At 32.1% G+C, this 18678-nt stretch overlaps 1 protein-coding gene across 4 annotated transcripts in view; it reads right to left on the reverse strand.

Moving 5' to 3' along the window:
- The window catches only part of suclg2 (succinate-CoA ligase GDP-forming subunit beta), a 253960-nt gene that overhangs the window by 118615 nt on the left and 116667 nt on the right, over positions 1 to 18678 (reverse strand). For 3 of the 4 annotated variants that reach the window (XM_087271811.1, NM_001386309.2, XM_087271812.1), the window contains 3 exon segments: positions 10824 to 10976; positions 9010 to 9099; positions 2474 to 2570 (listed from right to left, as the gene is read on the reverse strand). In XM_087271811.1, coding sequence (XP_087127937.1) covers positions 2474 to 2570; positions 9010 to 9099; positions 10824 to 10976 — 340 coding nt within the window. 4 annotated transcript variants of the gene reach the window in all.

Below are 18678 nucleotides of genomic sequence, written 5' to 3' on the forward strand. Positions count from 1 at the left end.
AATTCAAGCCTTTCTGCAATGATGAGTCACACACAATGTCATTACAAAGTTTGCGCGCACACACACACGCATACATATGTTTAACTTTGCACTGTTTTGAAAGGCAAAAGTGACAGGATACATGCTAATATCCACTGCTGTATGGATATCCGGTATGTTAATGAACAAAATAAACCTGATTTAACGTCCACAAACCAGGATTGAAGCATCTTCATTTATAATTGTACTGACATTATGTGCCTGTGGTGATGAATTACACAGTGATTTTACTGACTTTAAAAAAACTTTTTTTTTACTGACTCTTTTTTTGAGATGCAGACGATTACAGGAAGCTAAACAGATCTTTTAATGCCAGCTGCTTTATGCAAGACCTGTCTTGTGGATATGATTATAAGCGTTACGATGGAGACATGTTAATATGTGGCTGTATATCAATTTCGTGGGCAGTCCTACATCACGTTACAGTGAGCCTCAAAGTTGGATAAATAGTGGGACCTATTGTCTTTATATCACCCCAATATGACTGTGGACACACTATACAGTACATACACACAGTTCTGTCCAAACAAAATCCAAAAGATTATTTTCATCATAGGTGCCCTTTAATATTAAAATTTTGTTTCTTAGAAATGAATTTTTGGTTGGTGCCAATATACTCTAGCCTAGTGGTTAAGAATGGTAAATAGCCTTAATGTATGTGTTATATGTTTTTTTTTGATTATGAAATACAGTATAATAAGAAATACCTAAAAACAAACAAACAAATAAGAACTGACATGACAAATAAAAATATACTGTCATTTGTAGCCAAAGCAGCAGATGAGTTTCACCATTAAAAAAGCTTGATGATACAGTACCTTTGGAAGTGTTTTAAGTAGTAGAGAGAGACAGTTATTTGTCACTTTTTGACTAATACAAAATACGAAGAGAGCAAGTGATGCATCTAAAGATAGACAAAGCCATTTGTAGACTTTTGTTTTGATCTTGCTGTCAAAAGAAAGGAAATATCTCCATTGATGTCATTGTCTCCATTGTGACTTTCGTAGAGAAAGCATACAAATAAAGTTTAGGAATATAAACTGTTTGGCTGAGATAAATGCATATGTAAAACTAATTATCCAACGTAAAGAACGAATAAAATGAGAGATGAAAAAAAATATTGTAATTGTAATTAAATAAACTAATTAATTATTTAAAATAAAAAATAAAAATCTAGCAAAATAAAAATATGAATAAATGTAAATATTTTAAAATATAAAGTATATGTGAGATTAAGGGTGCTTTCACACTTGGTTCAATTGCCTGGACCGTACCCAAGTTTGATTGTTCCACCTTGCCACCTCCTCAGTTGGTTTGTGTTCACACTGTGTTTTTTCCTTCTGAACGTGGTACACTTGCTTTATCGTGGTGCTGTTTTGTTTATGGCCGTTGCTAGGTGACGTTCATGAAAGCAAGCTCAGAAATGGAAAGACGTCTGCACATCATGGTCAGTCTGCTTTAACTGAATCTTTTGGTTTCGAAAATACAGAAAGCGACTCGCGTCCATCTGCCGATAAAATATTATAAACTGAAAGAAACAGGCCTGTACTCACTTTTCACATATCCTCTTGTGTTTTTCCTGACATTATGCATTATGATAATAATTCAGAACATACAGTGTCTGCAGAAGCTGTTTTTGGAGGAGACAAGCAGACATCACTGTGTATCACTGTTTTTGCCCTGGCTCAGTCCAGCACGTGTCACCAAGGTACGAAACGTTACACAGACACACACACAGACACACACAGACACACAGACACACAGACACACACACAAACACACACAAACACACACAAACACACAAAAACACACAAAAACACACACACAAATGAACGTCATGAAAACAATAGTTTGTTGTACAGTTGGTGGTTCACTTCCGTTATTTGGTACGATTGCATTTACATCAGAAGTGAACCACCGTACCGTGAAAAAAAAGAAAAGAAAAGAAAAGTGGAAAAGTACAGGGGAAAAAAAAGCATTGGCACTTTTTTTGTGACGGCCCCTATGAGAACTAAATCATTTTGCCATTATGTTGTAGGGCCGAGATGATTTCTCTCCTCTTCTTTAATTTGACAGGCTAATACTGCAGGCATTACCCTCTCTGGACCCACTGTATGTAATTTCATACCAATAAACCTTACAACATCCTACATCATTTCCTAACAGGTACCTATAAAAAACAAAACAAGTGGAAAATGATGTTCAGAGCAGTATTTGGTCATATTAACAACATATTTGTGCCAGCGTTACATAGCTGAAAGCTTTCCTGACTCTGCACTTTCCAAACCCGCATTTCATTTACTATTAGTGTGAAATTACATTTATCTTGAAAGCTGCAAGTCTCTATTTAGATCATTACAAGAGCTCTTATGCAATCTGTGAGCAAGCGTTTCTGTCTGTCAAACGCACACACACACACAAACACAGATCTCACCTTGTCCCTCAGGTGTTTCTCCAAGTGGATTGACTTCGACTTGAGTGGCGTCTACTTTGAGGAACAGATCATAGAGTCGCTTAATCTGATCTGCAGCCTGTGACAGAAGCACAGAGAGAACTAATTACTAACTGAACACAACTCTGAGAGCTTATATAAGCAATTCAGCAACATTCAAATCTCTCAAGCACCATACAGTGGAGATCAAAATGTATATAAGGTTTATAAGCATATTTCATGAGTTGTGCTGGGCGATTAATTGAATATGATACAAGTACAAAATATTACAAATTAAAATAAAATGATATTACTAAACAAAATTAAAAATCCATGCTCTCATGCAGAAATTTAACAGACAAAGTAAAAAGTAAAAAAAAAAGTAAAAAATAGCTGCTGAATAAACAGAAGATTTAACTGATTTCATTTATTCCGTGCAGTAAATGACAGATTTGCATTTTGTTTTATTTGCAGGAATATTTACAACATATCTGTCTCTTAAGAGATATTAATGGGAGATATAGAGCAATAAATTTTATTTATATGCATTTCAGTCTGTGCTAGTCTTATATACTATTGTAGAAATATAAGTATTATTCATTCGTTCACCACATTTCTATATAAGTAAGGCTGAGCTGCTTTTTGTTCTGTACTTTCCTTAAAAATAAAATGGGCCAATAAAAAGGTGATGCAACAAGAAGCCTAAAAACAAACAAACAAACAAACAAACGGATGGATGGATGGATGGATGGATGGATGGATAGATGGATAGATAGATAGATAGATAGATAGATAGATAGATAGATAGATAGATAGATAGATAGATAGATAGATAGATAGATAGATAGATAGATAGATAGATAGATAGATAGATAGATAGATAGATAGATTTGATAAATGGCTCTGTTAGAAGTTTTGAGATTGATTATTTCTAGAGAAAATCAAGTGTTCATATACAGTTGAAGTCAGAATTATTAGCCCCCCTTTTATTTATTTATTTTATAAATATTTCCCAAATTATGTTTAACAGAGCAAAGACATTTTCACAGTATGTCTGATAACATTTTTTCTTCAGAAGAAAGTCTTGTTTTATTTCAGCTGGAATAAAAGCAGTTTTTAATATTTTGAAAAAAAAAAAAAAAACATTTTCAGGTCAAAATTATTAGCCCCTTTAAGCTATTTTTTTATAGTCTACAGAACAAACCACCGTTATACAATAACTTGCCTTATTACCCTAACCTGCCTTGTTAGCCTAATTAACCTAGTTAAGCCTTTAAATGTCTTTTTAGGCTGTATAGAAGTGTCTTGAAAAATATCTAGTCAAATATTATTTACTGTCATCATGGCAAAGATAAAATAAATTAGTTATTAGAGATGAGGTATTAAAACTATCATGTTTAGAAATGTGTCAAAAAAAAATCTCTGTTAAACAGAAATTGGGGAAAAAATAAACAGGGGGGTTAATAATTCTGACTTCAACTGTATGTTTACATTTTATTCTCCATTGTATATTTTGTGTCATGTACTGGATGTGGGCCAATATTACGGCAGTATCTTTAAATGGACGTTTACTCCATTTAAAGACGAGTCGGAATGTACTCTGGGTCACTGCTTAGACAATGAGAAGTTTCCTTGAATAATAACTTGAAACGTGACAGAAATTGATTTGGAGTCAGTCAGGCCATTAACTCAGCAAGAGTGGAGTCACTGTGGCAGTTAAAGCGGCCCTGCTGAGAGACTCCACACGTCCATTGGCTCTCTTGCCCATGTGTAAATCAACCTTACGTCTGGAAAATGAAGGAAAATCGTTGATAACTTTCAATAGATGCATCAGATTTTGTAATACTTTTATATTTTTATAACAATATGTTGATTTTTTTTTGCATATTTTTCTGTACACATTTTTCAACATGCATACAGTTGAAGTCAGATTAGCCCCCCTGAATTATTAACCCCGTGTTTATTTTTTTCCCCCAATTTCTGTTTAACAGAGAGAAGATTTATTCAGCACATTTCTAAACATAATAGTTTTAATAACTCACCTCTAATAACTGATTCATTTTAACCTTGCCATGATGACAGTACATACTATTTTACTAGATATTTTTCAAGACACTTCTATACAGCTGAAGTGACATGTAAAAGCTTAACTAGGTTTATTAGGTTAACTAGGCAATATAGGGTAATTAGGCAAGTTATTGTATAATGATGGTTTGTTCTGTAAACAGCTGAAAAAAATAGCTTAAAGGGGCTAATAATATTAACCTTAAAATGTTTTAAACTTTAAAACTACTTTTATTTTAGCTAAAATAAAACTTTCTCAAGAAGAAAAAATATTATCAGACATACTGTGAGAATTTCCTTGCTCTGTTAAACATCATTTGTGAAATATTTTAAAAAGAAAAAAAAAAAATCAAAGGGGGTGAGGGGTAATAATTGAACAGTATATCTGCTTAATGTTTTTGTTTTTTTTAGTACATTTCATAATATTTCATAATGTCTATTTCTATTCATAATACTTTTGGCTTGGGACTTTTGTCAATTTCAGTTACATCTGAAATAAAATTAAAGTGGCGGCCAATTACCCAATTTTCCAAGTGAAAAGTCTATAAATATCACACATTACGTTATTAATTTTTTATTATACTTAAATATTTAAATACTTTAAATGTAAACTTACATATTAACTTGAGCAGCTGTTATCTCATGCTAACTGTCTCTGTTTCACTGATGCAGTGGTGTTGTTTTTATAAATATATGGTCATAATTGCTATAACTCTGCATGAGCACATCAAGTTCAGCTGAAGAAAAAAAAAAAGCTTTTTTTCAATGTTGCCATGGTGTCTCGTAATATCTGCGCTCCATTGATAATGCCTGTTTTATAGTCGCAGTCTGCACACTTAACTATGAATTAGTCTATTCAAACTTGATTGACCTAACTCACATCAGCTGTTCTCAGTTATTAATCTCTCTGTAAGTAAACTCAGAGTTCAAGTTTAAACTCTGAGTTGGTTGAACCTCCTTACTTACACAGGCCCAATGAGTTATGGGTGTGTTTTAAGCATACTTGCATTAAGCCAATCAATGTCTCATCTTCCATTCCCTTTAGGAGTCAGTTGTGTCATGCCATGGCGCAATTGCTATTTACATGGTATTTTTTACAACGGTTTAACTGCTTGGCACAAACAAATGACTCATGAATAACCACATAGACAACGCTTCATAACCAGCAATTGAGGTTAATCCAATGGTTTTAAGAAGGGACATGTAAATTTTTAAAAATGGTCGTATTATAACCACAGTTTTTGGCTAGAATATATTTAAACATCTGATACTGTATGTGAAATAAATGATTTAATATAACACTTAAAACATTTTTTTTTATGATTGCTTTTACTTTGTTAAAATATCTGTCATTCTGCCAAGTCTGCAAGGGGGTAAACATAAGAGTAGAGCTGTACATACAGCAAATAATTTGATTACATTGACTCAAACATAAAAAAATAAAAATAACAGGTAAATATAACAAACATATCCATAAATCTGTCTAGAATAATCCTTTCATTAACAAACACAGCATCTATCGTGGCTGAGATTTGACGAGAGTTTAAGACAGGAAAAATAAGCGACTGTTTATTGCTCTACACTTTTGCTATTTCATGTGTTTTCTGAAAGCATGTCATCCAAACAAATTCTACTTTCAAAGCATTTAAGAGCTAAAGCGACATCTCCCTTTCCCAGAGCCAGCGGAAGCTCTTTTGATAATGAGCGCATGCTGACAGAAAACATTGTAGCGCCGCTCTCATCGGCTCTTTGTCATATCGCTACACTTCAAAGAGCTAAAGCTAAGTTAACGCAATACTGCATCCCAAACATGCTAATTAGCATGGACTCAAATAGATGCTCGCCAAAGATGCGCAGTGAAGGAAAGACTTTGAAAAGAGCCAAACTGACAAGCCAGACGTTCAGCAGTGATTTCAGTAATGCCAGGCTTCTCGAGTGTCTACAGAAGGAGAAATATACACTTGTAAACATAGATAAACGATGTTGAGGGATTCGAAAAGATAACGTTTTAATACTGATCATATTAATACAGATCCAGAATGTTGTGAATTTACACTACTACGTTTTGATAGGGGATTTGGGGTAAACAATATGGCACTTTTACAAGGTTTGACTGATTTCTCTCTAGTTTAACTAATAGCAGGTAATATTACCTTGATTTTTAAGCATTTAAACCATCCAGTATCCTCAATTTATTAACAGTATAAATCTGTGTATAAATTTTATTTTTATTTACTATAGTACATATTAAGCATAGTAAGAGCCATATTAAAGGACACACAAGATACAATGTTTCAGTAATAAATATATAAATAAATAAATAAATAAATAAATAAATAAATAAATAAATAAATAAATAAATAAATAAATAAATAAATGTAATATACAGCACCAGGAGAAATTATCTTGTTCTAAAAACTTTCATGTAATCTGAATTCATTAAGGTATTCAAGTGAATTCCATATTTTGCCACATTTATAGTAAAGTATGTTTTTTAGCATACTTTGACCCATAATATTGAAACTGAACAAGGGATCATGTGGAAATATGAAATAGTTACTGTATTAGTTCAACAAAGTATGGTTCTGATAATGAATGTATTGTTTCAAGAGTTCACAGTTAGATATTGCTTGATAATATTAGCAGGTTTCACATGTTGACCTGGGAGAGAACCCTGAGCTCAGAGATTATTGAGCCCATAGTTCCCGCCTGGTCAATGAGCATGTAAGGAGTACTCATACTGTTTCTATTGGTTTATTTAATTCACCTATGTCACATGTCTTTAGACTGTGGGGGGAAACCGGAGTACCTGGGGGAAACCCACACGAACACAGGGAGAACATGTAAACTCTGCACAGAAATGCCAACTGACCCAGCCAGAAGCTGAACCAGCGACCTTCTTGCCGTGAGGCAACTGTGCTAGCCACTGAACCACCATGTCACCCAATCCTGGATTAATCAAGAACAGAGGTGGAGGAAGATAGGGTGGATGGGGGTTTACATGGGATATTTATGTTGAGTTTGGAATGATCAGATTGACTTGCTAATGATTATGGATGGGGGACCAGCAGCAATCAATCATATCACGTACTCCTCTCGAAATTAGTTTGTGAAACTTCACTTTGATTTTAAACTTTCATTAAAAGAATGAAAGACAAAAAACATTTAGAAAAATCCTCTAAATATCATTTAGTGCTTTCCCTCAGAAAATGACAAGTGGTCAAAATATTAAAAGAAAATGAAACACTATTTATCTAAATATGTAGAAAACACAATGCTGACGTTTTAACTTTTTTTTTCTTTTTTAAGTTTTCAAAATCACAGCAAAATGTATTTGTTAATTATTTACTATGCTGACCAACTGTCATTTTATGCAAAATTAAAAAAAAATATATAGATAAATAAATAGATAAGTTAAAAAATATAAATAATATGCGTACAAAATGTTGACTAGTAAATGCAGATACGTATACAATTATTAATGTGTAAACACAAAATGTTCAAACTTAATAAATTAAAATTAAATAAAATGTTAATACAATTTTAAATATTTTTCAAATATTACCAAATTGATGTTTAAAAGGAGGAAGTATGTATGTCCTATTATTATTATTATTATTATATTTATTTATTTATTTATTTATTTATTTATTTTTTCTGGAGAAAGTTTTATTTTTGTTACTTATTATGAATGCTATCTACCCCCTTAATTATTTTTTTCTTTTCTAATTTGTACAGAACAAACCAATGTTGTCCACTGACTTATAATTAGCCCAATTTGCTTAGTTTAAACTAGTGTAGTAAATTGCATTTTAAGACAAATACTAGCATTTTGCAAATGAACTCGTACAATATTATTATACAAGAATTAAACAGGACTTTTATAAAAAAAATAGTTATCAGAAATTATTTATTAAAACTATTATGCTTAAAAATGTATATCTTTATTTATGTGTGCACATCAAAACAAATAAATAAAAAAATCTTGTGAATTTATCATTATTTATATATTAATTTTTAATGCTTGGGTTATCTTTTTTCTTCTTATTTTTAATCTGGCAGTAAGAGACATAAAATAAAAATGTCCACACATTTATTGCAAATGTGCAAGGTGGAAACAGAATCTTCTGCGCTGAAGTCACTTGGAGAGCCAGTAAGCAGTCTCATCGTAAATGCCATTAAATCGTGAAGATTTAAACTTGTGCTTATCGTTTACAGCACAGGCAGATGCTGCAAATCTACAACCCGTTTATAGCTGGCAGTTTATGTGAACGATGTAACAGCACGAATTGTTGATGTCCACTCAGGCCTAAACGTGTACAAGAGAAGTTTAATGAGCATATTGGCAAAGTCATCATGACCATTAATCTGTTTTTCTGTTCTGTTTTTTTTCTTTTTCCAAGAGAGAAATACAGAGAAGGACGAGACAAGTTGAGGGACTCTAATGGCAGGATCATTCCGTCCAAACCCATTACCTGTCTCTCTAGTGGTCCTTTGAATCCCAAATTAGCTGCCATACGTAGCGCCTGGTCGTCTCGGACCCCCTCGAAAATATCTATGACTTCCTGAGGCAAAGAGACAGGAGACAAGAGAACACCAATCATCAGCTAAAATTTGACACAAAGCGGATGTTCACATTAAAATCAAAAGAGGGGCAATTAAGCTCTGGAACGCAGCCAAACTCAAAACGAGAAAAAGATGAGAGCTGGAGAACAACGGCTTTCCAATTAGGAGACCATCTCTAAAAGATAAGTCATACACAGAGATGGACACACACACACACACAAGAGAGATGATGCAGTCAAAAACACTACAAAGTGTTTTTATATATATATATATATATATATATATATATATATATATATATATATATATATATATATATATATATATATATATATATATATATATATATATATATATATTTGTTTTTTTTTTAAGGTGGAAGATTTCGATTGATTTTATTTGTTTGATTAAAATAAGAAAAATGTTTTTTTATGCAACGCAATTTAATTTTGTCATGCTTGAAATTACATGTTTAATAATAATAATAATAAAAATAATAATAATAATAATAATAATAATAATATTATTAACAACAACAACAACAATATAATAATAATACATAAATAAATAAATAAATAAATAAATAAATAAATAAATAAATAAATAAATAAATAAATAAACAAACAAACAAACAAACAAACAAATAAATAAATAAATAAATAAATAAATGTTTTTGGTCAGAGAGTCTGTAAGTCTTAAAGTAAACATTACACTTAAAATAAACAGCTGTCCATACATCAACTGTTAATTGCTATTTTGTCCTATTGTAATTTATTTGATTTATTTTTCAACATTTTATTTTAAGGGAAATTTATTGGTACGTCATGCTATATTGAATTTGTTAGTATGCACTAGCCTACAAAAAAAGAGAAAAACATCTTTGTTAATGGCATTTAATAAAAATACATATTTGTTGTTTATTAACTGTTGAATTGATTAAAATTTGATTGATTGAAACAGTTGAAATACACAATAACATGAAGTGTGAAGTGTGATTGGTTATCATGTTAGTCAATGTTAATAAATGAAATTATGCAATGTGTTATACATTTATTAAAAATAATTGCTTACATTTAACAGTTCACATTTTCAAATAACTTAAAATATACTAATGTTAAACTTCCCAATTTTAAAACTCCTCTGAAAACATTAGTTTGCAATGTTACAAATACATCATAATAATAATAATAATAATAATAATAATAATAATAATAATAATAATAATAATAATAATAATAATAATAATACTAATAATAATAATAATAATAATAATAATAAAATAATAATAATAATAATAATAATAATAATAATAATAATAATAATAATAATAATAAATGGAAATATAAAATAAGAAAATAAAATAATTATGCTTTACATTATTTTACATTTATTTACTTTTAATTTTTGTTTTAAGGTTACGTTGTTCTTATTGCTTATTTTCTTATCTTCTTTTCTTCCATATCTACTTCTGCAGATCTTATTATAAATAAAGCATACCGATATTTTAAAGCATGAATAATAAAAACTGATAAAAAAGAACAGAACATATTGAACAGAATAAAAAAATACAGCAATAACAATAATCTTTTTACTAACAAATTTATTTCTAAATCAATTTTTTTGCAGTTGATTTTTATCCATAAGGACCCCTTCAACACAAATCACAAAGTCATTTCACTCCTACACCAGTGAAAGCCTTAAGAGTCAGCCTGAAGTGTGATACCTTGAAGATGAGCTCTGGCGTTGCGGCAGCCACTTCCTCTATGTCCATGCCACCCTGAGGGCTGCCCACCATCACGGGTCCATTACACGAGCGGTCCATCAGGATGGCAAAATATGTTTCCCTTGAAATGTCCAGAGCTTCAGCCACCATCACCTGTTCGACACAAACACATCCACCAGGTGAGACAGGGATTCATTTTTTTTCAAACCCTATTTAATGAAAAAATAAAATAAAAACTTCACAATGATGTTATCAAAACTTTCAGAAAAAAGACTGATCATGGCAGCCAGATTAGAGAACAAATTAAAATTTACTGTCCTGCTCCATAGACACTCCATTTTAAATGCCTCGCAAAAGCAGTAATTTATTTTTTATTTTTGGTCATTTGATGCAAAGATGATATAATACATTCATAAATACATAGAAACGTTCATATGTTTTTTTTTTTATCTAATTTTTTAAAACATTTTCATGGATGTAAGATGCAGATGACCCTCTTCATGTGAAGGCCCATTTTTTTATATTTTTTGTTGTATAAACATAGGCTTGACGGAATTGTGTGACCATTATGGTCAAGTCTGGCATCTTTTTAACCACACATGTGAGTGTCGCATTTTTGTGACATTGTGTGAAGCTAAAAGACCTTCAACTTTCACTCTGTGGCTGCTCATTACTGACTACGTTTACATGGACATCAGTAATCTGAAAAAGACAAAATTAAGGTGTTTACAGGACTTGCTTTTTGAATGTTACTTTCATCATCCTGCTTTACACACAGTTCTATTATCATTATTGTGTCACCGCAATATCCAGTTTCCTTTGGAGTTTTAGGTAATTTCAGATGTTTCATTTTTTTATTTTTCGACTTTAACTGAAGTCAGGCAGTTTTACTTTGATTCAGGAACATTTCAATTATGCCCCCACGTAAAAAAAAAAAAAAAACTGAGATAGAGGATGCGGGTACGAATTCAGGACTGTTTGAGGAGTGTTGTTTTCATGGAATTTGATACACCACAGCGAATGTAAAGAAAAGATAAAAACTTGTGATGAGGCTGTCGGTGATCCTTCACTGATATGGTAGGTGCAGAGAATAGTGTATATGGACTAAATCTCTGTTTACATGGTAGACTCTTTATCAGAGTATTGTCTTAATCATACTAAAATCTGATTATTAGTGTCCATGTAAATGCAGTTCTGTAGTTGTGTCTGGATACCTTTATGCTGGATGCTTTATGCCAGGCTTTTTTTAAGCCAGTGCCTCTCATGTTTTTAGAATCAAAGACTTGTCTGGTGTGAATGAGCCCTAAGGTGTCTAATTATTTTCAGACAACACATGGCTAGTTCCAGGCAGCTTTTAAACACATTATAGTTCCTTAATACTCTGCTGAATGATTTCAGTTTTTGCTTATTTTTTGATCACCCTCAAGTGGTAAAAAACCTGTTTGACTTTCTTTCTTCAGGCAAACACACAAGACGACATTTTGAAGAAAGCTGAAAACTTGTAAACAATGACTTCCATAGCAGGGGAAAAAACTAGCTTGGATGCCAATGGTTACAGGTTTCTAGCTTTTTTTCAAAATATGTTCTTCAGCATTTAAAATAAGAAAGCAAGTCGAACAGGTTTGGAAGCACTTGAGGGTGTAAACAGTGAGCAAATTTTCATTTTTGGGTGAACTATCACTTTAACAGGTTTTGGCACAAGTTTACTGACTGCAGGCCCTGCTTTTGCATCGAATACAAGACAATCAGCTATTGCAAAGCCCCTAGATGAGAAATTCAAGTGGAGAATGAGACAATGACAATAACAGGGTGGAAATAACAACTAATGAAAATGGAGGAGTCATGGAGAGGAAGAAGCATAAACAAGGAGAATAAAAAGCAAGGAGAGAGAAGGAGAGATGCAGTGCAGGTGATAGTGGAAACAGACTTGGCCAAACATAGTGCATTCTGTTTATCAACCAAACTAAACAAAACCAGACTAAAAGTGAAAATAGAGCTGGACGATATGGCAAATATGTATATCACGATATCCACACAAATGTCTGCAAACTGAATTTGCAAAGTCTATAATATCCTCCAGGGTTTTATAAATGTTTTTTTAATACTTTAAACAAAATAGTAATAATAGTAATAATGAATTACATTTTTTATTATGATGCTGCTTTGAATGTGCTTAAATGTGAGTTATCTGCTATAAAACGTCTGTCTGTCACTTTATGAAAAATAAATTTGTTGGTTTGCATCAAACAAAAATGAAGCATTGAAGTAAGAAATATTTATTTTGCACTCTTGTTTTTATATGCATGTCAATGTAATAAATAACATTTCTGCTACAAAAAAACAAAATATTATAATAAATCATTCAATTCAATGCTGAAGCTGCAAAACAGTCACAAGTATGTAAATAGAAAAATAATATACATCTTAGGAAAGAATAGACAAAATAAAGTCTCACTTTTATCACTCTTTAAAAGTTTGATTTGGGTTTATGTCATGTTTAAATGCTCAGTCTCATTACGAGCTGATCTTCATTTTTCTGTGTTTGTGAAATAAAGCAGGCGAGTCAGCCGCACCAGTTTATGAGCAGGCAGAGCCAGATTCTCGCGACGACCACTGGCGCAATACTGCTTTTTGTTATGAGCCACAGTTTCAGTGTAAACTTAGTAAAGACAAGCTTCTTTGGTGATGATTTGTACAGTATTACATTTTTACATTTAGGGGACATTTGCGCTGAACACGCACTGAATGCAACGCATCAAGATTCGGGCACCTTCTCCGAAAATACTTGATTGATGTCAGCTGGCGGATCAGCATTCACCACATGTCATGATCGCTCTCATCTGTGCTATTATTTGTAACTTTATGTGCGTTTGCAAACCTGTTTACTTTTCACTCTTCAGCTGTTTGCATATCCAGCTGTCACAAAATCTTCCTGTCATCTGACAGCGGAAAGCCTTGAGTGATCGACAACTAATATTAACCAATATAGTGGCAGGGAAGAGCGATTCAGCATGTTTTTAGAAAAAATCAAAACACATCGCACTACAACTATTATATGCAGTCGCACAAATGTTCCAAAATATATCATGAGGTCGCACAGATTAAATGGTCACAATTTCAAACCCTGTATATATGTAAATTTATATTGAAATACCGGAAATGGGTTTAAAACTCATATCACCATTATTGAAAAAAAATAATCTACCGCGATATATATTGATATCGAATTATTGTCCAGTCCTAAGTAAAAAAATCATATATTATAAATAAAATAATACAAAATAAAAACAAAATAAAACATAATTAAATTAAAATGAAAAGATAGACATAGACATTCAACTAAACTATTAAAAGTAAAATGTTAAATACTTTATATTGTATATAACACATATTTTTAGCTAAACATTTTGCACCAGTTGTAAAAAAAAAACTCACACTTCACTCGGACAGCGAAAGAACTTCACTGAGCAGGTGTTGAAGAAGTGTCATCACTCTTACTTGTTTGTGACTAAAGAAATTTAGAGTGTTACAATTCCTCCGGTCCTCACTACACTCCAATCTCCAGCACCCTTGTCCATTTTTATCCCTATCAGGTTGTGAAAGAGGCAAACATTTGTGGCCCCTGTTCTTTCTATTTCCTACATCGCTCTTCCATCTGTTCGGTCCTTTACTCTATTTCCTCACTTCCCGGTTTATTATGGCAAAAGAGAAAGAGAGGTGGCCAGACTCTGCTAACACGGCACATTATCACACAGGAAAAAAATCTGTTTAACAGGAGCCTTAATCAAAGACTCTCTTTATTCAATCCTCTCTTGGCCTATAACGTAAAATAAAATAAATACATCAGTACATATTTTTAAGTTTATTCTTTATTTTTATTTAGGCATTGACCTACATTTTTTTTAATGTTTTTTTTCTTTTTTCTTTTCCCCAGGAATAATTATTTTATTATGTAGCTGGAATACCTGATTCTGATATGACGGGATATGTTTTTTGTGAGTTTTTATAAATTTTTACACCTGTAATTTTGTGAGTTGGTGTGTACACTCACGTTTGCACCTTTTGTTTAATCATGAGGAATTAAACATCAGTGAAAAGCATGAGTGAATATTGTTCTGGTCTGCATGGAACTTTACATATAAAACATAAACTAAGTAAAAGCAAAGAAAAAGTCTAAAACACTAAACAAGCAAGCAAAAGCAAATAAAAGATGCAAAAGGCACAAAAAGTAATTAAAAAGCTAACAAAAACTAAATAAATGCACTAAACTAATATATCAAATCAAGCAAAATACTAAAATAATTAAAGATGCAAATGCTAAAATAAATAAATAAATAAATAAATAAATAAATAAATAAATAAATAAATAAATAAATAAATAAATAAATAAATCGACATTTGGTCTGCATGGGCCTTTACGTAAAAAACAAATTAAGAGGCAAAAAAAAAAAGTCTGAAAACACTAAATAAGCAACCAAAAACAAATAAATGAGAAAGGCATAAATCAAGAATAAAAAAGCTAACAAAAACTAAATAATTGCAATAAACTAAATAATGCAAATGCTAAAACAAAACTCAAAAACCAAAATGTATACATTTATGTATACAAAAATCTGGTTTGTTTGCCTGTTTAGTGTTTTAGACTTTGTTTCTCTGCTTTTGCCTTTTTTTTATGTAAAGGCCCATGCAGACCAAGCATTGATTAGTTTTCTATTTTTATTGTAGTATTTGTAACATGCAAATGCACAAATAAAAACAAAGCTTGATTTGCATGGGCCTTTACAAATAAAACATGATCTAAGCAAAAGCAAAGAAAAACAACAGTCTAAAACACCAAACAAGCAAGCAAAAGCAAATAAAAGACACAAAGGTACAAATCAAGAATAAAAAAGTTAACATAAACAAATTAAATGCAATAAACTAATACATTAAAGCATTCAAAACACTAAAATAAACTACCATGCAAATGTTACAATAAAAAATTTACACCAAAATCAATTCTAAAAATGAAATAAATAACTAAAGATGCAAAGGGTAAATCAAAGTAAGCAAAACAAAACAAACAGATAAATGAATACAAAACAAAAAAGAAATAATGAGTGTTTTTAAACTGGTGCTTTACTGATGACTTTCTGCTGATGAAACACTTAATTTTAACCCCTTACTGTAGAAAAAAACTCAAACCCCAATAACAGCAAAAATATTACCCAAAATGTAATTAAATCATAACGATAAATTGCCAATAACTTTCACATCAGCATATCGACACTGAAGGCATGTTGCTTTTTATTTTCAGGTGTTTTTGACTTTCTGCAGATGAAACACTGTGATAATATGAGAAGTGAGATATTCATTCTTGCTTATCTGGTGCAATAAATCGTAGTAAATAGGAATGATTGATTAGTTACTCTCTATTCAATCTGTCATAACGAATCTAACATCAAAGCAGCATTTATTGTTGGAATTTCAAGTTTCTAATTTGAATTCAATTCCACACATGTAATGTTGAACAAAAACAAATATACAAAAAGCATATCATACAGAAAGAAACATAATGACAATTTTCTGCACGAATTTGTGTACCTTTAAACAATGAAGCACAGTGACATTCACCATGAAATTTTACATAATAGCAAAATGTTTGCTCATACTGTACGTCACATGAAGCTTAAATGCTACTATGAAATAAAACAACATTTCCTGAAGGCTTGGAGGAGAACTCCAATTTTACATAACATGCTATTTCTTCTCCCTCTCAATAAACAGTGACTGAATTCTGAATTCATGAAGAAAACCTCATTATACAATAACGCATCCGAGTGAGAAAGAAACCAGAGGGCTCTTGAATAGCAAATGTGACACCTTAAATGCAGTGTGAGATCCACGCTCCCGCTGCCATTTCCAAAACATTTATTTATTTATTTTTTGTTTGCATCGCACCTCTGTTTCTCCTCACACCACATCATATGAATCCATCCTACACTGTAAACCTGACAAATTCACATTACTCAAAACATTTGTGAAAACGTATTACCTCAAATGCATCTGTGTAAACAAACTCTCTTGTTTTTTAAGGTTAATAGACGTTTTTATTTTTATTTTGACCGACATATTTGTGACAAACAACATTGTAATTAAAATATTGAATAAATTAATGAGCAATTTGTTTGCATAAACGTCACATTAACTCAAATCCTAATGATTAAGGGTTAGTTACAGTAGCAATAGCATGTATTAATGGAACTATGAATGCAATCTTTATTTACTTAAATGCATAGTATCACCCAGTGAATACTCTTTATTTCAGCTCATCCTTAACCAAATCACAGGCCCTACTTTTCACTACAATCATAACAAATGCAATGTAACAGCGTACATATCTGTAAATGACAAAATAGCACACCATTAAAGACTAATTTATATCTAACAATTAAGAACTACTAAATAAAATAAAATAAAATAAAAAAAAATTACATCAATACGTTTAGACCAACATATTATAGAAAGTGGAACACTTCAAAGCTTGTGTTTATAATAGGCCTACAATTAATTAGAACTTTTTTTTTAACCTTCTGGGGTCTGAGGTGATTTTGGGGCCCCTAAAAGGTTTCTACATGCCCTGATATTTGTGCATATTTCAGCTACCTATTGGTCAATATGTATTTTTGTATATAGGAAAAACTGTTCTACAATAATATGTGAGACAGATGGATGTACATGCTTGCAAATTTTAGAAATATGCATATATGTAACCCACCGGTCCTACTGCACCAAACCCAGTCTGAGCTGGGATCGAACTGGTGATTCTTTGCATGTGAGTCGGTTGCTCTTACAAGAAGGCTAAAGACCATGGCCTCTAGCATCAGTCAATAAAAGCAACTTTATAGCGCTTTAGTGCACCTTTATTCAGAGGAGTGAGGTTTACCTGCATACCACTTCGTTAGCTGGCTTCTGTTACATTCACTCCCCTAAACCTCACTCCCATCCCAGACGAACCCCTACATGCAACCCACTAGTCCTACTGCACCCAACACGGTCTGAACTAGAATAAAAAACCGGTAAATTCTTTGCATGGCAGTCGGTTGTTCTTACAAGGAAGCTAAAGGCCATGGGTAGTGTCTGTCAGCAAAGCACCTTTATAGCGCTTTAGTGCACCTTTATTCAGATGAGTGAGGTTTACCTGCAAAGCACTTTACTAGCAGGCCTCTGTTACACTCACCACCCTAAACCTCACTCCAATTATGGACAAGCCACCTCATGCAACCCACTATTCCAACTGCACCCAACACGGTCTGAGCTGGAATTGAACCTGTGCATGAATCTTTGCATGGGAGTCGGTTGCTCTAACAATGAGGCTATAGACCATGGCCTCTAGCATCTGGAGAAAAAAAATGTAGCTAAAATAAGGACCCAAAAAAAAACACAGCGAACAAGATTTTTCAGTAGCCCTACTTGTAGGCTACAATATTTACTTTACAATATTGTGAAAATTATTCTGTTCTCTAATTCAAAGAATACATGTGATTTAAATTTTGTGAAGTCCGTTTTTGGGTCAGCACTGTTGTATGCGTGGTAGTGACAATGCCAAAGAATAATTCACACCTGGAGAGACAAAAGACACTACCCCACTGGCTAATGTTTACCCATCAATGTCATTGTAAAGCAATGCCCAGTTGCAAAAGCTAGCCCAAACTATTAATAAAGGCTTGTTGTAAATTCATTTGACATAAAGTATGTAACTGTAGTTGTATCTGAATAGTATATTCAGTGTTTTATATTGACAAAATGTTTGGTTTAGTGTTAGTAGCTTAATTATGTGCTCATACAGTACATGTATCCATAATGTAATGTAAAT

Source organism: Danio rerio, chromosome 11 (assembly GCF_052040795.2).
Source record: "Danio rerio strain M-AB ecotype USA chromosome 11, GRCz13ab, whole genome shotgun sequence".
In the NCBI taxonomy this organism is placed as follows: Eukaryota; Metazoa; Chordata; class Actinopteri; order Cypriniformes; family Danionidae; genus Danio; species Danio rerio.